Here is a 21,914-nt window from a genome sequence, read left to right as displayed (position 1 = left end):
AGACTGTCTAGGACACAGAAAGACTTTATTTTACATGAATAAATAACACACATAGTCAGACATAATAATAAATTACTGCCCAGAACTGCACGGACAAAAGAGGATAAATGTGACTGATTTGTATAATATTGCTTAAAGATAGGCAGACTGTAATGTCTGCTGTGAAATCACATCTGAGTTAAATAAAAACAAAAATCAAACTGGAGAGAAAGGAGTGGCTATGATAGTAGCTGAAGATCAGATGACAGCAATGCAACTTTTTGGTTTGTTTCTCTGTTTTGACTGCCACACAGGTGCTACCATGTGCCGCTAGACTTGGGAACATGAAGTCAGTCAAGTCTGCTAATGTAATATAAACTTTTTGGCTATACAGAATTAAAATATCTTGTATCAACTGCCAAGAACACTAAGCTAAAAAAAAAAAAAAAAAAAAAAGGTAGTTAACAAATTGAAAGAGAGCTTTTTTTCTTTTCGTTTTTTGTCATTTAAAACAGAACTGTCGTGTAAATATTCAAACCATATCTCTGTTGTTAAATTCATTCCAAGCATGTCAAACTGACCTGATTAGGCTTCAGCTTTATTCAGATTGCTGTCTGTTTCCAATACACTAGTGCAGTGCAACTTTGTTCCCAGTGAAACCGCAATGTTCAAATCAAGACTGAGCACAGTGAAAAATCAAACTGGACTTGAGTCGCCCTCATCAGATCGCTAACTCTGAGCCATTCCCCAGTCATCTGATGTCTACTGTCACGGTTGCATTAATTTTTCCTTATGCATTTATTTATGCCTTACTGTTTCGGTGGCTGCATGTTGTAAGACCAGGCATTACAAAACAGATGTAGTCAGCAAAAAACTGACTCAGTGCGGGAAGGAAAAACATCTGGGAAAATAAGTGCATATCTGATTAAAATAAGATAAGATAAGATAGAACTTTATTAATCCCTCGGGTGGGTTCCTCTGGGAAATTCGACTTCCAAAAAAAGCACAGCAACGACCGAAGTTACAGTTACAGAACAGAAATGAAAAAGCTCCGCAGCTAACTGTGGGAAGATGAACCTGGAATGATGTGGCAGTAAACCACATGAACTCAAGAGTGGGCACAGCAGCCTTCTGAGATCTGGATGTGAGCATGTTTGCACAAGTCGAAGAGCATGAGTTCCAACATGATACTTTTTAGGTTACTTTTTTTTTCTTTTGTCCATCCACTTGAAGGACTGAATTTTGTTCCAGCAAAAGAGCAAGAACTATGAAGGCCGTGAATTAATGCCAGATCAAAATGTCCTCGATTAAAAAAAAACACAGACAGCAACATTTAACACCTGCAAGTCGTAGTTTTTTCCCCCTTGTCCAAGAGCAGCCTTGCTTGAGTCACCTAGCAGAAATTATAATTTGAGAGATATTTCACATCTTGTGCTCAATTAAACTGACTTACCCATATTGTTACACTGATATTTTATTGTTACCTGACGTGTTTGCCCTGGCTTCACAATTGCTGGCTTTGGAGTGAGAAAATTGGGAGCCAATTTCTTTCTTACAGTCTTTTTTTTTTTTTCAGCTTAAACATTTGGAAAGAACTGTCAAAGTCAAATTACTATTATTATTTTTCTACCGCCAGCAATGTATTAATGCTAATATTACCATCAGTGTGGGGCTTAAAGAGGGTGAGGATAAAGGCACGAATGTGTGGGAGAGCTGAGAAAGCAAGGTTTCTAGGAAGCAAATGCCAAGGCTGAGATATTAGACCTTCTTCTCCTGAAAAACTGAGAAATCTGGGAAAGTGGAATATTCAAGGTCACAAACAAACAGCATGTGAGTTCCTGGATTAAAAAAAGAAAGAAAGAAAACACCCTTCTAAAAGATCTTTAGCGAGGTGTTAAAGAGGTTGTTCCTGGTATTACTTGTAGAATAGCAGTAACACTTTAATCTTTTAACTCCTTTCAAGCCAAGACGTGAATTCCTTTTTTTGTAAGGAATTTTTTGTATTCAAAATGAGCAATGAGCTGGCTGTGGGTGGCAGAGGGGAGATGTGCTGTCAGCATGGTGGTAACTGCTGATGGGAGCACATGTATGGTCTTATACACAAAGACAAGGTAAGGCTAGACACCTGCCTGTGTCTGCAGTGATACACCTCTATGCACATATATGTAAGTATTTTATTTATTATACCACAATCACTCTCAGCTAATAAAGAAATAACTAAATAAATAAATTAACTTTTACATATTGCTATTTCAGCTCTGATGTAAGTAACAGGCTCATGTGGGAGTCCCAGCATTTTATCTCTCAGGCTGCACTGTAAACAACATCAAGGCAAACACGGATCAAAAAAAGACAGCCTTGGCAGACATGCTCTGTTAGTAGCAAGCCAAGGCAGAGTCCCAAGGCCGAGGGCTTTTAATACTGTACTTAAACTCTTAGTCGGCCTAACTTGTTTTCCATATAATATAACCTGAAAAATAAACTTTAGTCATTCATTCATACAATATTGTGTCATGATGTGTTCTCAGTTGGTGATTTTTTTTCCATCTTGGTTCTTATTCATTGGCTTGGAACTACAATGTGCACTGCTCAAGCTCCAGTTTCTGTGTGGGTCTAAGAGCAGGTCTTAGGGGCGGTTTGTTGGACAGTAGAAAGCTCAGCACAGCAGGAAACATAATGAGACAGTGAAAGCTGACTTGCAGGAACTGGAGTCTTTATCTGATTGAATGTGGGATAATCATCCCCTCTGATATTTTTTCCGTTTGATTACCTGATTACACTCAACAGCTGACAATAGCTCTGGTTATTAGATAACACCGCTACATTTTACACATAATTTAAAACAATATTGCGACTGTTTGTTTGTTGGAAATCTTAAAAGATGCTCATACAGCTATGTCACATTTCGTCTTATCATCGCGGCTAAAACTAAAAGATAATGTTGACATCATATTATAAAGCATAAACTGAAGTTAAAAGAGCCGCAATTATGCTTAGCCAAAATGTTTGGTTTTTTAGCCGATGCATTTGAACAAGTTACTGTTTATTTGTATGAAACAGCATTGTAACTCTTGGAACTTTCTTTGTACTCCCTTCACATTTGTTTCAGTTTTTTCCTTTTAATTTTGTACTTCAATGATTCATTGATTGCGCATTCATATGATTTAACCATAATTAATTGCCCTGAACATGCCTAAAAGCTGTGATTCCTGTTGTGCTTTGTGTCAGAAAAGCCTTGAGATTGCTCTAAACCCATGACCTACAATATGACATTTGACAAAAGAAAAGAAAAAAGAAAAAGTCCAAGAAATGTATACGGACACTCTCACACAGCATCTTTCCATGGCATGAGCTAATTTTATTATTCACTGGTTACTCTACCCAAATGTATCCTAATCAGACAAGAAGTCTGAATGTTGCAAATCATTTGAAGGGTTTCACTAGTGATGATGAGTAGCCTTGACATTTTAAGAAAGAACTAGAGGGTAAATGTCAGCATATTTCAAGAGACAAAAAGCCCCAGCTAAAGTCCTGCTCTTCCAGAAACAGCTCAAAAAGAATGGCCACTGTGTCAGAATGACAGAAGGCTGCCTCCCACACTGAGTCTTCAAGCCGGCCATGGGGGAAGCGGTCAGATAAGGAAGATTTTTTTTTTTTTTAAATATTAGTGAAGGCCATCTTTTGCGAAAAGTTACGATCAGTACTCAGCCTAAGAAAAAAACTGTAATGATCAGTGTCAAGACAAATTCACAGTGCTGAGGACACAGCTCAAGCAGAGAACATGTCTCCAATGGCTATGTAGAACTGATGCTTTTTTATGTAAATGAGTATAATGGGCTATGAAGGTGTCTCTGGATCTACTCTGCAGTAATACAGCCTAAGTCACAGATGAGCTATTTTACAGCATGCAGTAAAAAGAAAGGAAAAAACAGCGGCTTTTGCTACAGCAACACCAGAAAAGACAGAAACAAGCTGTTTCCAATCAAAGCAATTATTATGTGAAATTGTAAAACTAACAGACACGGTGAAGTTTACATATCAAAACTGAAATGTTGTACACTAGGGGCACGGTAAATGTGACATTGATTTGTTCGTATATGTAAAGAGTAAGAACTGTGCTGTGTGGACTGTGATGGGTTGGGGCCAAAGGAGCACTGTGCACCATCAAGAGGTTGCTCCTGTAAAAGCACCACTAGCTGCTTTTCTGTTTTGTTTTATGTGCAACAGAAGAATAGTCCTCAGTCATGAAAATGTCTGGCAGCAACCACAATTTGGCATGTAATTTAGGGTGTAATTTCCCAACATTCACCATGTATTTCTTTTGAAATTAGGATGTTGTTTTACCTAAAAATATATACTAATTGCCTTATAGAGTTGCCTTACCTCCAATGAAGGTAGAACAAGGAAATGACATGTTTTTAAAAGAAAAGGCATTAGTAGGGGTGTGGCCCAATCTATTCTTATTACACTGTTATTACAAGTTACCAATGGGGTTGCATGCTTTACTATAAGGAATCCTAAATTCCAATTATTTCATCACAAGCAATAAGGCATCGATTTGTCCTCGTGATTGTGTGGAATGCAATATGTTTAGATGCCATTTTTTTCAGGCAGAGATAGCATCTAAAAGGAGGAGCTTAGGCTTGCTCATTCATTCAGGGCCATCCGTGAAGGCACATGCTTCAGCCCTGAAAGCGTTTGTGCACTCATGGCAACAAAAAGACTCAATGCAAGAAAAAGAGTAAAGAATAGCTACTCTTACCAATTACATGCTGTTTCAGAAGTTACAGTAAAATCCCCCCCCCCCAATCTTTTAAGATTTAACACATTGTCGCTATGCTTGATCTCAGCTACGCTTTAGTCAACATAAAAGTAAAACACTTGCTTATTTTTAAAGCTATTAGGCTATGCTATATTTTTGTTTACTATTAATGAAGTGACTTTTATTCTGATTTATTTGCACATACACAGGTAGGGATGAAGGTGGCTCTGCATAGGTTTATGGCTTTACTGTTTCAAAGTAGAACTAAATATGTTCGTTTTTTTACACTTCACTGTTGCTCTGTATTTCGGATGACAAAAGTAACAAAAACATAATCTTTTTTTGGTTATTTTAAGACTATAACTTCATGCATACAAAAAACAGGAAAAATGAAAATGCTAGCATTAAGTAACAAGTTATCATAACTAGCGCACTGCAGAGTAGCAACATATTGCATATTGTTGATTAGACCGAATTATATTTAAATACAATTATATTTAAAGTACATTTATACCTCCATTCCAAGGCTCTTTTTTTCAGCTTCACTCAGATTGTTTTGGTCAACAATTACTTAAAAATATCTGCTTTGATAATAAGGTCTGGACTGAGCTGTATACAGTAGCCTCAGCAAAGTTTGACATGCTAAATGAAATGTTCCAAAATCTGTTAAAATAATATGAAACCGTAGACATGAAAAAAAAAAAAAACTATTTCATTCATAAACAAAGAGCAGTTGAAAAGAGAATTCTATGGAGTTTTATATTTCCAGAAAAGTGAGGGATTTGCAGGAGATTGGTTTCGTAACAAGAATGCAAGGGGAAAGCAGAAAAATGCTGCATGAGTTTCTGTAATGCACTTCAAAGGTATCTTTTGTTTCTGGTTCAAACATCAGATTCCCCAGTTTGTATGGCAGCTTTTCTGTTACTGTCTGCCTTTAAAGGCATTTCAAAAATCACAATCACCCTTCTATTATCCTGGGAGTAGTAAATGAGCAAACAATGGGGAGATTTTAAAAACACAGTGAGACGAGGCAGAGACAACCTGAATCGCATCACATCTGGGTTGTTTTCTGTGTCTGTGTGAAAAGAGTGGAAAATGTTCATTCCCTCCAAGAAGCAAAGCAAACCTGCCTGTTAGCTCTGAGTGCATAATTGGCTTTAGTGTCAGTGATCTGGTTAGAGCCACGGATTTTATGGAGGCGAAGACAGTTTTGCACTGAAACTACTCAAATAAATACGTGCCTTAGGGTCAGACAGCTCGTACTGTTAATAGGAGTTCAATGCTGTTTAATGACTATAGCTAACATTTGTTGGCTCAGTGTTTGACACACATTTAGTGCTTTAGTTTGAGAATCACTGACAGCTGAAAGGCAAACACGTTGATGGCTTTGAGTGGAAAATGTATCCAACCGGTGTGCTTAGAATAATTATATGGAAAAAAGAAGCTGAGAGTGAGTTTTTCAGGAGTAAAGCTTCGTCGCTGAAATCATATTTGATCTGACTTATTGCAGTTAAAACACCCTGCGTATATCCATTGCTGGATATATCTGGAGAAAAGTGGACCATTTCCAGGCTTATGATTCAAAGATGTGAACTGTGCCATTGCTCTTAGCTGGTGCCACATACAATCAGTATTTTAAAAGTGATGCTTTTACAATTACTGTATAGATGTGAGGATTTTTACAAGTTTCCAAAATATTTTAAAAAGCCAATTTTCTATTAAAATACTGAAAATATTCATATATATATGCCACCTGGCCACTGTGCAATGGGTTTGTGTTTTTTTTTCTTCAGCTGCCTGGGCATAAGGACTCCTTGAGTTCATGGAAATAATACTTGCCAGACTCAACTAGGCTTAGCTTAGAGCTTGCACTCCCATCCCGTATTGTTAAGGATTGTTTCAGTGTAATTGGACCTTGTTTATTGTCCATATTGAACTTCTCCTTGCTTTCTGGCTATGTACCTTCAGCTCTCAAGCATGCCATAATCCAACCTGTTCTAAAAAAAAGGAACCTTGAGCTTAGTGATTTTGCCAATTTTAGGCCAATTTCTAAGCTTCCCTTTATGGCTAAAATACTTGAGAAGGTGGTTCTGCTCCAACTGCAGACCTACCTTGATGAGAATAATATAAATGATAAATTTCAATCGGCCTTCAAACAACATCACAGCACAGAATCAGCATTGCTTCGTGTTTTCAATGATCTCCTACTAATGGCTGACAACGGACGCCCCTCAGTCTTAGTGCTTTTGGATCTATCATCGGCATTTGACATGGTTGACCATAATATCTTATTAGCGAGACTTGAGCACACTGTAGGCATCAAGGGCGCTGCCCTGGATTGGTTTAAATCCTATCTCTCCAATCGGCTCTCTACGGTACATCTGGCTACATCCTTTTCCTCGGCTGTACCTGTTTGCTGTGGTGTCCCCCAGGGATCTGTGCTGGGCCCTACCCTTTTCTCATTATACTTGCTTCCTTTAAGTGCCATCTTTGAGAAATACCATATTGCTTATCACTATTATGCAGATGATATCCAGCTCTATTTTGAGCTAAACGACGATCTTGCTCTGTCTCTGAATAGCCTCCGAGAATGCATGTCTGAGGCCAAGAAGTGGTTGTTGTCGAATTCTCTTATCCTTAATGAGAAGAAAACCGAGATTATGATTTTTGGTAGTAATGCCCTTCGTGCCAAACTCCGGGATGCCTTTGGTTTTCTTAGTTGTTCTCTCTCTGATACTGTCAGGAATCTGGGTGTCTTATTTGACAGCTCCTTTTCATTTGACAAACAAGTGTCTGCTGTTGTCAGATCTAGTTTTTACCAGCTTCGTCTTATCTCTAAGGCTAGGCGCTATATCCCGCATAAAGATCTCGAAAAGCTCATCCACGCCTTTGTAACGTCGAGGCTAGACTATTGTAATTCACTTTATTGTGGTCTCCACTCTTCCCTTTTACAGAGATTACAGACAGTTCAGAATGCTGCAGCTCGCATTCTAACTAAAACCAGCAAGTTTGCCCACATTACTCCTGTCCTTGCCGATCTGCACTGGTTGCCTGTCAAATATCGTATTCAATTTAAAATTTTGTTGTTTACTTTTAAAATTACTAACAACACTGCACCCAGCTACCTTAAGGACCTTTTAAACCCTTATGCTCCTGCCAGGGCTTTAAGGTCATCGTCACAGTTACTGCTGGCTCAGCCCAGATCTCGACTTAAGACTAGAGGTGATCGATCGTTTGCTCTTGTTGCACCTGTGCTTTGGAACAATCTCCCGATTGGCATCCGGGCATCTGATTCTATTCATTCTTTTAAATCACAGCTTAAAACATATCTTTTTAAACTTGCCTTCTCCACCTTTTAATTGCTGGTTTGTTTGTTTGTTTGTTTGTTTGTTTGGTTGCTGTGACCTATTGACCTCTTGTATTAATTCCCTCCTATCTTTCTATTGGTGTTTTTTATTATGGTGGTACAGCTTTTATCTTGCTATTACCCATGTGCTGTAGTCATTCTTATTGGTAGCTTTTATCTATGAACATAACTCCTTATTTTTATTTATCCGTTATCAATGTTTGAACCTTTTATTGTTTTATGTAAAGCACTTTGGTATGCCCAAGGCTTTTAAATGTGCTCTATAAATAAAGATTGTTGTTGTTGTTGTTGTTAGCTTGGCCATTCGTATAAGGGTCTTTGAGGTTTTAAGTTACATTTGGAGGTCCAAACTTTACAAATCATGTGGTGCTTAAATTGAGGATTTAAAATGCCTCAAAACAATGAGTTGAAAAGAAGAGAAATAAGCAACAATACCTTGGTTTACACTTGTTTTAGTGTACCATCAAACAGACAACATTCCTGTGTGCACTTCTGGCCAAAAGAGCTTACTTGTATTATTTTGACGTTGGGCTTACCTTCTTTGGTTACACATGGGATATAGCAGCAGTTCTTTCAAAAAGACAGTTAAAAAGAAACAAATGAGACATAAATTGCTATTTATTTTGTTAAAAGTTAATGCCTGAATTATCTACCCAATGTATAGGTCTTAATGATTAGTTTGTTTGTTTGTTTGTTTTTTAAAAAAGGAACAAATAAATACGTTTTGATGACTATCATTATAAGTCACAAGACAAAAGAGAGCAAGATCCATGCTGATGAATCATACATAATAAGTGGTTTATGATTTTCAACCATTTTCTTCCTGAGTGGTTCCTGGTTACCTCAGAACAGTCCGGTACAGGAAAGAGTTCCTCATTTATTAATAAATACTAATTAGTTACTGTTTTCAGGCATCCCAAGCTGTCTTACAGGATTGCTATTACACAATTCATTACTTCATCGTCGTGATTACGTGACTTATATGTTCCCTCAAAGTGAAGAGGGGGATCATAATACTGAGCGCTCAATCGCAGCTTGTGCACTGTAGTATCTAGTAATTTTGTGCACCTCACTATGAAGTGTTACTGACGTCTATATTAAACATGCAGAACTGCTGCTGTTGTCTTTTCCATCTTATTGTGATTAAGTGCTTTTCAGTTTTTGGAAAATGAGCTCACAAGCATGACACACAATCTATGAAGTAATGTGATTGCCCATTTTGGAGGAGCAGGTTTTGCACATGTGTCCATCATGTACTTTCTCATTTAACACTTTAGTTTGAGTCACAGTAAGACCATTGGGCTCTGAATCAGCTTTGCTCTGAATTTCACTGGCTCCTCTGTCACCATGTTTCTACATTGTGGATTACACGCTGTAATTTTAAGGTAACAGGAGCTGCAGCTGTGTTCAGTTTTCTCAGTTTCATGTTTAGATGTGTGTGGCTCACAGACCACAGAACGCACACAGCCACAAGACTTTGTCTCAAATTCATGTCAAGAACCAGACATTTTCAAAGACACAAAAAATGTCAGGGCAAATTTTAAGGTTGTGGGGAATTATTCTTATTTTTTAAATGATATGATCTATAAGAAGAATACTAAATCTGAAGAAAGGTTAGGAGGGCAGTCATACTGCAATTGCACAAATCTTTTGGAGAACTTTGCCCGATATGATTTTACATATTGAACCTTGAAAGAATCAAGTACCAGAGAAGCTCCAGACTTACAGTGATAACTTAAAGACATGCATAATTTGCTAAATAATGAGTATTTACTACACTACTACACTGAGGACATTTTGTGCATTCTATTTTGAATTTCTGGTGACTTTTGTCAATTTATGCTGGAAAAAACATAGGTTATTAGGATGGGTTGGGTTTGTTTGTCCTTCCTTCTGAAATCCAGCCCTGTGCAAAGCAAACGTCAAAGAAAGTTTAAAAAAAAGTGAAGAAGTAAAAGATAAATGGCACTTTGATAGTTTTTTTTTTTCTTTTTTACTCTGTAAGCCACTAAAAAGACTAAAAGTCTGGATCTGAAGACAGGCCTCTGAGCGAGCTAAATAGTACCAAATCCAACTTGAAAATCATCTTAAACAATTTGAAGTGGTTTTACAAATCCATAAACTGCACTTATATCTGCACCTGATGTTTGGAGAGCGTTTATTGGAAAGATTAATCATGACGCAAACCTTACCTATCAAAAAGGCTGAGGTCTTTTTTTTAATCCGACAAGACATAAAAAGAAAATAGGTTTGTACCCTGTGGAATTTTACTAAAAAAAAGAAGAAGAAAAAAGAAAGAAAAAAGAAAAAGCTGTGGTGGGCCCATAAAAATGTGATGGGCTGCACACATGCAAGTCTGATGTAAAACAACCAGAGCCAGAAAGGCTAACATTACATTGTTTTGTGTGAAGTCTTCTTAACATGCCTTTTGGCGTGATGACAAATAGAACTTGATTATTAAAGTACACATATTAAATTGGCGCCTTGGTTTTATTGTAACCTATTGGAGGGGAAAGTGCCATGTTTGACGGACACAGAGTCCTTCCCTGAATTCCCTTTTAATCAACTACAAGTCGAGCGCCTGACTCTGAACATCTCAGTTTAGGAGGAGTTTGTGAGTCCTGCGGCTCACCTAGGACCTTTTACCAAAACGCTTTTCACAACGTGAGAGTTGGGCTGTTGTGCTGCTGAGAACTGCGAAGACTTTTTGACGTGCAAAGTCCAGTATCCTGGCAAAGCAAACACTTTCTGGGACATGAGCCAAACGAGCAGACAGTTATTTTGTGCCAAAATCTGGCCAGAGGATAGGAAATCATACACAGGCAACGTCGTGACCGCTGCCAGTATGGCGCAAAAAACTGAAGAAAGTCGCGTCTATTTCACCAAAACCCCGACTGGAAGCAGTGCCGGGAGTTTGGCAGAATCCGAGAATGCAAACCTGTACGGATCCGGAAACATTATTCCGCTAGCCTGTGACATGGAGAAACGCTGCTGCCAGACAGCTGCTGCTCCTCAGGAGGAGTTAAGCGCTGAGTGCCGAGTGGGCGACATTCGCTCCTTTTCTGCCTGCGCCACAATCTCAGAAACAGCCAGGGAGCTCTGCAAAGCTGTGTCCGTGTCTCTGGGTCTGACCATGGAGTCCGGTGACACGAGCGAGGCGCACGTTTCTCTCCCGCCGTGTGACGCAAATGACCAAATGAGTGCAGAGTATTTATTCGGGGTGGAAGCCGTGCCTGCGAACTGTCCCGGAGCCCCGGCTTCTCTCTCCGAGTACAGGTGTCCCGAGCGAGATGAGCGCCCGCCACACGACCACAAGCAACAGGTGAAAATGTTCAAAAGTTCAGAGCCCGCGGCGGCTTTTCATCACCTTACTTCCACGGCGACATCTGTGAACGCGCAAAACTTCACGCTGTGCCTGGCTGATGACATAACTCCGAAAGAGATAGATCATCTGGACATAGCGTGCGCTGCCTCTTGCCCTTACGCCCCAGCTGCGCCGGAGCCTTTGGCACAGTTCGGCCCCGCGGCTGCACAGAGGCCATGCGGAGCTTACAACTCCGTGGAGGAAGCCGGAGACGTCGTGGATGCCGTGGAGAATAGGTCCACGGGGTTTCAGGCAGAACGGTACGGCGTCAAAGTCAAATCTGAGGGAAGTGCATCTGCAGGGGCGTCGTGGGTCAGCAGGCCTAATTACAGCTTCGGCGACAAGTACAACTCGCAGTTTTGGGGGTCGAGGCAGTGCATGAACGTGCAGAGCTCGGGAGCGAACTCCCCGTTTATATGCAATCCATATGACGGGATGCGCCGTGAACAGTGGTACCCTGGCGGGATGCTGAGGACGCCTTATCCCAACTCCAACTACATGAAGGGTGAAGTCGGCGAATGGCTGGATGTCACTTACAACGACACCAGGTGAGCTTTAGTCGGCTGGTAATAGTAATTTTACGTGATTACAATATAAATATGTATTTCATATTGCGGTATAACCAAAGGTTGAACAGTTCTAGGTGTAATTGCGAGCCAAACGTTCTACTTTATATATATATATTCAAACTCAGGACCACAGGTTGAGGGTCTGTCTCTGACCAGGATTAGATCACCAATCCACAGACTGACAAACAGCAAAAGGCAACTGATACTACACCACATATCAATTTCTTTACTGTCTGTGTGTGTGTGTGCGTGTGTGCGCGTATTTCTTTTTTCTTTGTTGTTGTTGTTCTTTTATTGATGCAGGAAACATTTACCCCACACTTGTTTTTTCTGGTTCCAAACCATAGTGGCAAACTGAACAGACTGTTTAAAAAAAATTCCCTGCTGAGAAAATGTGTAGGCAGAAGTTTCAGGCTCCAATCTAGAAATACACCTGCTTCACATATTTGGCGATTTTACAGTAACCCAGAGCTGCTGATTTTATACACTGTGTGAAAGTCTAATTTTTTAAAAAAGACAATAATTGAAGTATGCCAAACTGATTATAGCTACAGCAAAAAAAAAAAAGGAGATCAAAGCGATACATGGAAACATTTTAACAACCCTTTTCCTCCAAACATTTGTAATGAATAAAGTTTGATTCTATTTTTAATAAAAAAAAATTCTGAATAAAGTGAATGAGAGAGTGTTGTATGTATTCAGATGATAGTGGATGTATTCATTTCATAAAGTCAGATGATGACAGAGTGGAGAAAAAGGGGGAAAATCACTGCTTGACTTTTTCTTCAAGTTTGTTTGTTCCTTGACTATTGTAAATGTTAGTCCCCATGATTTTGAATTCTGACAAAAAAGATGAGGCAGTTTATAGACAAACATTTGTATTACCCGACAGTGACCTTGGTGGCTGTACCTGAAAATAAGATTTAGTTTAACTTAATTTACCTGGGCCACTGGGTGATGTTTCACATCAGTTTGGCTCTAGCTAAGCATTCAAAGTTAATGTGATAAAGAGATGCAGACAGTCTTGTTTTAGCGAGAAGATTTTGATGTTTCTGTGGCACAAAAGTGGGAATAATTAACAACAAAAGTTAACAAAAAACCCCAAGCCACACGCACAGTTGGTGCTTTCGTAGTTTCAAATGTTTCTGAGTGTGTCAGGTTCTTAAAATCTCTCAACACATTTTAGTTCAGACTATAAAGCACCCAAAGTGGGCACGTTAACTGACAGCCATCGTGTGACGTGCATGCCACACAGAGGTGTTGTCTGCTGGTGTTGTGCAGAGCTTTCTCAAATTCACCTGGGTGAATGATTGTTAGTGCAGTCAGAAAAGGGACACTGTTTCCTTTGGCTGTTAGTGTTCAGTACCGCATAGCTGTCTGCGTGGTGTAAAGTGAATTTCTGTACAAAGCTGCTGAGAGGAGGTGTAGCAGTGTGGTCTGCCTAATCTACTGAGCAGTCAACCCAAGAAGGTCATTTTTGAAACCATGTTATATCTACCTATATATTTTTTAATCTATAAAAAAATTTTCCAGAATTAACTTGTCAGTCCACTTCTTTAACTTTTCATACTTTCACCCAGGAACTGATCCCTGTGTGTAGAGAAGGGTAATGGAAAGTTTTATGGATTTTTTTCACTTAGACATTACTGGGTTTTAATTTTGTTCCACTTTTTCACTTCTAATGATTACATCGTGTTGTATTATTGTGAAACATGGCTAACAAACCTAGAGTAGCAAGACTGACTGCCGAAGAAGCCTTGGGGCAGATATTTAATGCTCAGTGAAAACAGCTCAGTTGATGTTGATGGGTTAGCTCAGGTTTAAAACAATAATTTACGATACTAGAACATGTGTCGTAGATGGGAGTGTTCCTTGTGGGGAAATGATTGTGTTGTATTTTTGATAAATGCATTAAAAAAGGAATTCCTGTATAAAATGGAATAAAATGGGGTCATAGATGACCTCACTCGCTCTTTCTAGGCACTAAAACAGCTTGATTGCTCAAGGTTTAAACTGAAAAGACTCCCAGCCCTTGCATGCTTTACCTTCTGGCAGAAGATATGTATTATTTTAGTTTTATGGTAATTTGCCTTGACTGAATGTTTACCTGTAGCGGAGGCAGCGTGGAGTGGTGGGAAGGTTATTCTCTGAATGTAATTGGTTACAGATTATTACTTACCATTTAAAAATGTAGCAAGGGTTTGCTTCATGAAAGCAGTGCCATCATTTGCTTTTTGATGACTTTTTACATAAATGATTTAGACTGAAACATTTTCTACAGGGTTTCCTCAGCTTTGATAGCCAGCATTTCACTGTTCATTGTATTTCACTGCTGGTAAACCGGCCTTATTCTGTACAGGGATGTTAGCTCCTTTATGATTTCAGAAAGGAAATATTGTTGAATTCTAGCACTGAAAGGCATTCTTGGCCACTGGCCTTGTTGAGGTCAGCTGTTTGCAGGCATGGCAGACTCAGGATGTTTAAAGCAATGCACATTGTTTGATTGACAGGCCTGAAATTGTGTAAATTCAAGCAGCAGAGTGAATCAAAACAACAAAAAGAAAGCACATGGCTGTTAGGACATGAATGTCAGATCTGGAAATTGCAGATCAGCTGGTGGAGATGCCTGAGGATTGTGTAGAGGTCTACGAAAAGAATTGCTATACCTTCTCTTTTGATTTATCACCATAGTCAGTATTGTCTTTATATCACCGTGGTCTTAATTGTCAGTTTCTACTTTAGGTTGTGACTACCACACATGCGCGCACTCACACACACATATGCGCACACACACGCGTGCACACACACATACACACACACATCCAGTACACCATGGTAACCTTCACCTAGTCTCCCTTATGTACAATATTGGCAAGTGCAATTTTTCTTATGCAACATAGTATTTTATTCTATTTTGTACAGTATGTTATTCTATTTTTTCTTATTCTATTCTATTGTTTTTTCTTAATTTTTGATGGTCTTAACTTTGTACTGTCCGCTGTCTGCTGTGACCAAACAAATTTCCCACGTGACTAATAAAGGTTTATCTTATCTTAACATGACAAATCACTAACAGATGAGTGCAGTGTTCTCAGGGCCACAGTGAGATTTGGCACTTATGTTTGGTGTAAGAAAAAAACAAGATGGCAGCAGTAAAAATGTTCAGCATGAGGCTTTAGAAATGGACGTCCACAAACCGATTTATGTTTCCTAATCCTATTTTTATATGTATTTCATGTATCCAGAGTTCCAGTTTTAGACAAAGAGATTATTTATTGAAACTTTCACAGCATTAAAACTGCATTTTCAGCGCTGTGAATGCTGCAGACCTCAATGATTCGCAGCAGTTAAGTTTTTGGAAACAAACCCCCGGGGACATATATGGGATCGGAAGTGCGACACGGCGGCAGTCTGGTAGATATGTGAAGGATTCTGGTTAAAATCTTAATAGGAGTAGTTTTGAGCAGCAATTTTCTACAAAAATAACTTGTGATTGGTTGGTTACCCTTTGACATTAATTGGTAGTGCAGAAAAATAGCAACCAGCCAAGCTTTGAAGAATTTTACAAGACTGGTAACAAAGAGCAGGAAATGGACACAGAATGTTTCTGTTTCGTCTGCGTGTGGAGTCAACCAAGTATGCAGAGTGGCAGCACAAATGGCAGCGAGAGGCTTGCATAGTACAGTAACTCAGTAAAGAAACCTACTCGGTGATTATTATTATTATACAGTACTTAAAGTAAATGCGATCTCTGTCAAATCAGGCCATAATACTTCATGCTCGACTAGCGCCTCTTGCATGTGAAGGATGAGTCATGACCACATAAATGAATGAAAACAGATGTTTACCAATTTATTTCAAATCAAATCAAATCAAATCAAATCACTTTTATTGTCACATCACATGTGCAGGCACACTGGCACAGCACATGCGAGTGAAATTCTTGTGTGCGAGCCCCACAAGCAACAGAGATGTGCAAACACAACAACACAAATGAGCAAAATACAAGAATGGCTAATCTGAAACTAATAAATATATGTACAATATATAATAGTGTATGCATTTCTGGATGTGTATACTAAATATTTTCCTACGTGTGTGTGTGTGTGTGTGTGTGTGTGTGTGTGTGTGCGCGTGTGTGTGTGTGTGTGTGTTCCATCCCGGAACACTACAAAAACAAGCTGAACTGACTATGACCAAATAGGAACCATCTTAAACATTTTACTCGATTGTGTCTGATCAAGCATGGAGGTGGCTGTTGCAGGACAATTTTTGCTAATTATTGCAACAGAAAAAGTCTCATTTAACCTGTGAAAGTTATCTATTTGTACTTTTACGTTGTAGCAAAATACTACCTTGAGGTATATGCTTCAAGGTAAAGAGTAAACCTGAATAATATCTGTTCATTTTGGAAATATTTAAATGGTCACTATACCAATTATATTCAAATGTAATTATTCAGAAGATGACATCAGAGTGTTTAAAACGTCAAATGCTGAAGGCTAAGTGTGTATATTGTTAAACTCTGATGTTTGTTTTTTGTATTTTAAAATTGCAATAAAGGTCAAATAAAACCATATAGCATGCAGTCAGACACACATAAATGCCACACTCCGCTGTGGTGTGTGAGTGAGCATACGACTGACAACAACAATAATGTAAAAGTTTATATCAGGCATATTTGCATGTATCTATTTTTCATCCTTTTACTGAATTTTGCTCTGTCTAAAGTAATTATTTTAATGGGACTGCCTGATTAGGTGGAAATGTCTAATAAGTGTTTATAACAATTTCTCTTTGGACTACATCATCTGGCCTGGATGTTAGCACGATCCAGGTGATTGGCACGATAGCTTAGGAATTTTTCAAACATGAATCTTTTGTCATTAACTGTGCCCTAAAGTACCTGGCGTCCTAAAACTGTATGTAAACACATAAGTTAAAACAAGTGAGCACCACGCAGGTCAGCACATTTTCAAGGATTCACACAAATCCACAGAGTAAGTAACTAGAGTAACTTTATAGTAGATAAAAAGCGTGTTCCCCATCAGGCTTTATTCAAGAAAAAATAAAGCCAGTCTCCCTGTTAAAAAAAAAAAAAAAAAGAAACATGTTGCACTTGTTCTACCAGTGAACCAATCTTGCTAGCTTCCTGTTTTCAATAAAAGAGTTAAATGTGGTTAGCCCAGATAATTTGCCTATTACAGTGTCTTTAAATACAGCAAAAAGCTGGATCAGTAAGTTATTTTCAAAAAAGGAAAGTACCGCATGCCTTAGGATATACACAATTATGCATAATAGGATACCACATTTTGGCTGGCTGGGTTAAGAGAAAATTGTCACCTTCTCTGTTAACACATTATGTGCAAATCTGATCAGTTCAAGCTCTCATCTGTCAGTTGGGATTATTAGCGGCCTCTTTTGTTCTGTGCGCCGAGCATTGGCATATTGACATGCATATTTTTCACATTTATCATCAGCAGATCCTGGGCTACAAAAGAATACTAGGTTGCTCTGTATAATCTCAACTCTCGTTGCTCAAACTGTCATCTTTTAATCACAACCAAGCCGGACCTACGTGTTGAAGAAATCTAATTAGACTTTGTGTGTTAGTGTTAAGCATTAAATAAATGTGAAGCTTTGAACAAAAGGGCCCTTCCTTAAAACACTTAAGTCTACTGTAACAGAGCTCATATAAAAATGAATTCAAATTAGATTTGCTGCTTATTATTATAAAGTTGTCAAAGCCCAGATGCATACGTGTCATGCTCGAGTTTTCCCATTCTGATAGAATATTTTATTTATTCTTAAAATCAGTCAGGACACAGTGAGGCTCTTCACTTCATGCTTGTCTCTTTTACACCGAACCTTGATATCTGAGTAGCACGTCACCGAGGCAGCATTGTGTCTGAGTTGTCTCCAATCTCTCTGTGTCCAAGGTTGCAGCTCACTCAACTCACCCCAGCCCCCCTCCGTACCATAGCCACGGTGCTTCAGTCTTTCCCACACTTTCATCATCAGCCTGTCCTCTTTTTTATAACTACCTAACTACCTAACTACTAGAGTTTACCATGGGTCTTGGGTATGAGTGAATTAAGTAGCTTACTTGTGGTATAGTATGAGTTTAATTTCGTGTGGGATAAAAATGGTTTATGATTTTATAAATGGCTTGTTTTGGGGGGGGGGGTTTGTGTTTGACTGCAGGTTTGAGTCCAGTAGAGAACACGTGTTTCCCATGGAGTTCTTCTTTCCCCCACAGAGGACATGCCTTATCTGCTCGGACGAGGCATCTGGCTGCCATTACGGCGCACTCACCTGTGGCAGCTGCAAGGTTTTCTTCAAAAGGGCTGCCGAAGGTAAATCTTAAAGCATCCAACTGGGCTGTGAGTTTTATGCCAGTCCACTTGAGATTCTGGCTCTTTATTCTACACATTAATAGTTCCTAAAGAGTTTTGTGTTTGCTCATGGTTGTCTTCAGTTTAAGTGATTTACATTTTTTTACATTGTTTCACGGTTTCTCCTGTAGGCAAGCAGAAATACCTGTGTGCCAGCAAGAATGACTGCACTATTGATAAGCTAAGAAGAAAGAACTGCCCCTCCTGTCGCCTGAAGAAGTGCTTTGAAGCTGGGATGACTCTTGGAGGTGGGATGGATTTTTGCAAAGAAGCAGCTAATACTTGTTGACTTGATGCTATGGTTTATAATGGTATATAATATATATATATACATATATATGTGTGTGTGTGTGTGTATATATATATATATAAAAAAAAAAGAGAGAGAGAGAGAGAGAGAGAGGAAAAAAAGATGAACAAAGCACTACAAAAAAAGTGAAGCCCTGAAAGTGACACTATTAATGGTTTCCTCAGACCAAGTATTTTATTCTTTCTGCACTGCACATCTTATCTGGCTCTCTTCAATTGCAGCATCATCACAATAGGGGATGTTACTGATAATCAAGCCCCTGACTGAGCTGCCATGCAATTTAGACCTCTTCCATTCACTTCTCCTTACTGTCACCAAGACCTGCTCGTCATATTAGGCTGTAAAGATTGACATGTAGTGCACTAATTTTAGGCTTGTGGTTCAATTTTCACTCTCTTCCATTTTCTCATTCTGTTAACGGTGAAAATTGTACTAGAAGCACAAAGCTGACATGAGACATGTGAATTAAAGCAGCAGACATGCTGGTAATTTTGCCACCAGTCACTGACAAACGCATGGAGGGAAAATGTGATCTAATGCTGTGATTGTTAGTAAAAAGGGACACCTTTTCTGGTTGTGGCTAAAAAGTTCCTTTCACTTATCTTCTCATCACAGACATGTAATTCATTCTTGGCATCTAACAGGGAAATATATGGCAATAATTTTGTGGAAGTGGAAGCAGAGAAATTATATGTTTTGTCCTATTATCCCAGAGGGTGTTTTACTGGAAATACTTTAAAGTCCTAAAATGCTTAGAGAATATGATGATTAATGTATTACCAAATGTCAAATCCACTGGCATCTATATGCCTTAAATAATAACCCTACTACTAGATTTGATCTATTTGTTTCACTTCTTGTAGTTTAGAAGGTCTGTCTAGCATTTATTTTAATCATAATTCTTATGAGTTATTCTTATAATTTAAATTCCATATTATTTCTGGAATGTTAATTACATCTGCAAACAGATAACAAACAGTTACTTTCACCAAAGCATGATGGGAGTTTTATTTTGAGCAGTCACAGGAAAGCTCACTGCACATCTGCTGTCCCAGTGGAAATACATTTCATGAAGAACATTAAACTGCCTAACATTCTTTAAAAACTTTGCAGTTTCAGAACCCAACCCCTGACTTCTTTTGACAAGAGTATAAGAGATGTGTATCACAATCTGCAAGTCAGAGTTAAACCTTTATAAAATAATGATGCACATAAGCCACTGTTTTTCTCCAGCATTTGTTGAAAAAATAAGGCAGCTCAGTGAATTGGGGCCATTCTGTCAAAGTTCCACTGCTTGATTTTGTAATATTACTTTAGTTAAAAAAAAAAAAAATCACAGTCATGAAGTCAGTTTATTACAGTGGTAAAAGTTATTCAGTTGTACTATCCAGGATTATGTGCAGGTTTTATCCCAAAACAGGTAATGGAAGTTATCTGAATTATAGGGCAGGGCTAGCGCAATGCTTCAGTAAATATAATAGCGCTTTGAGTGCTTAGTGAGAGTAGAAAAGCGCTATATAAGAACCAGTCAATTTACCATTTACCATGGTGTTTCATAGTTCCCTGTCTGCCTCGAGGTAAGTCAATCGCTTTCTTATCAATTTGTTTTGATTACTGATGCTAGTCTTTCCAAGTCAAATAAAGGCTTCAAAGTACCTGAAGACCTGAATATAAGAGATGGATGTTAAAATTCACATTGGCTAGTGCTTCACAGTCAACAAACGAGAGTTAAATCTACTTCTTCGTTTTTTGTTTTTTGTTGAACAATAACAGATTGTTGAAACAAGTGAACATAATTCATTGAAGTACACATTCTCAGAAATAAACTATATTGCTGGTAAACTCCAAAGAAGGTAGAGCATGGCAGATCGTAGAACCTACAATGGTAGGGCAAAACAGTCTTGGAGTCTAGATGCTGCTGATGGTGGAGATGAAGAACTAATATAGTGACTTAGATGGGGTGGAGATGAGTTGGAGCCAGGTTGCAACAAAGAGTCTGAAAGGCAGAGTGACAGAAGAACACAGAGATTTGAAGGATGGACATCCGAAGACTGATTAGCTTGCAAATGGTGAGCAAGAAAATGAATGGTCAGAGTAATGAAGATAGAATTGACATTGAGAAGGGAACAAGAAGAATAGGCAAGCAGCTCAAATGACCAAGAATTCAATCAGGCAGTAGAATACAGATTTCACGTCAGAGTTTTGCTTTGCAGCTGTACCATCCATTGGGTCGTATTCCTTTGTTTTGAACACCTAGAATTGGGCTTTGTCCAAAAGCAAGCAGTTCTCGTTATTGTAATTCTAGCACAACACTTCCAGAGTTCAAACTATAACATTAGTATTTCACATCTCTCCGTTTGCCTCAAGGTAGAACGACCTTTTCCCCAGCAATTTACCCTAATTCCTCCTGTCAGATTCCAAAGTCTTCCCAAGCCAGGCAGAGGCTCAGATCCCTTAAGAACTGTCATCCAAAATGGTTGAATTCAAGGTTACGTATATCTGCTATCTGGGCAACTTGGATTAGACAAAGACTTGAGGTTAGAGCAGTCAAGTAGTAACCTGTGAGGTGCTGGTTTGTGTCCCTGTTTGCATGCTTTCTCTGATTGATATAAATAAGATAAATTCCAAAGATGTAGGATGTAAATCAAAGCAGAATGCAATTATTTGCAAATCTCATAAATCCATATTTTATTTTAAAAAGATATTTAAACAGATATTTTATTTTTTCATGAAAAATAATAACTCAATTTAATCTCAGCAGTACATCTCAATAAACTTTGGATGGGGGCAATAAAAAGCTGTAACCCCATGTTGCAACTAATTGGGTTAATAGAGAACATGTTAGTAACATAAGCATTTATAAAAATAATATCTTACAGAGTTTCTTTGGAGTAAAGATGGGCAGAGATTCACCAATCTGCAAAAAAAAAATGCATCTACAAATTGTGGAACAATTTCAGTAAAATGTTCCTCAACATAAAATTGACGCCTTTGAACATCAAGCACTGATTATACTTATACTATAATATCATCATTGAAAGAGTCCCACAATCTGGAGAAAGATCTGCTTGCAAGGGACAATGTTGAAAATCAATATTAGGTGCCGTGATCTGAGTAATGTCCTCAGTAATGTCCAACCCCCAAAAGAACTCAGCCTGCCCAACAGAT

At 38.6% G+C, this 21,914-nt stretch overlaps 1 protein-coding gene across 1 annotated transcript in view; it reads left to right on the top strand.

Moving 5' to 3' along the window:
- Window positions 1-10,723: 10,723 nt before the first annotated feature.
- The window catches only part of ar (androgen receptor), a 42,190-nt gene continuing 30,999 nt past the window's right edge, over window positions 10,724-21,914 (top strand). The window contains exons 1-3 of the mRNA XM_085364347.1: window positions 10,724-12,020; window positions 18,246-18,397; window positions 18,568-18,684. Coding sequence (XP_085220473.1) covers window positions 10,864-12,020; window positions 18,246-18,397; window positions 18,568-18,684 — 1,426 coding nt within the window. The 5' untranslated portion in view covers window positions 10,724-10,863. The remainder of the gene's footprint in view (window positions 12,021-18,245; window positions 18,398-18,567; window positions 18,685-21,914) is intronic.

This window comes from Diplotaxodon limnothrissa, linkage group LG10 (genome assembly GCF_057381915.1).
Source record: "Diplotaxodon limnothrissa isolate DT_005_m linkage group LG10, D_limnothrissa_male_GT1.1, whole genome shotgun sequence".
NCBI classification, from domain to species: domain Eukaryota; kingdom Metazoa; phylum Chordata; class Actinopteri; order Cichliformes; family Cichlidae; genus Diplotaxodon; species Diplotaxodon limnothrissa.
Note: the sequence above shows the minus strand (reverse complement) of the source record. Positions and strands in the feature narration are given on the sequence as shown.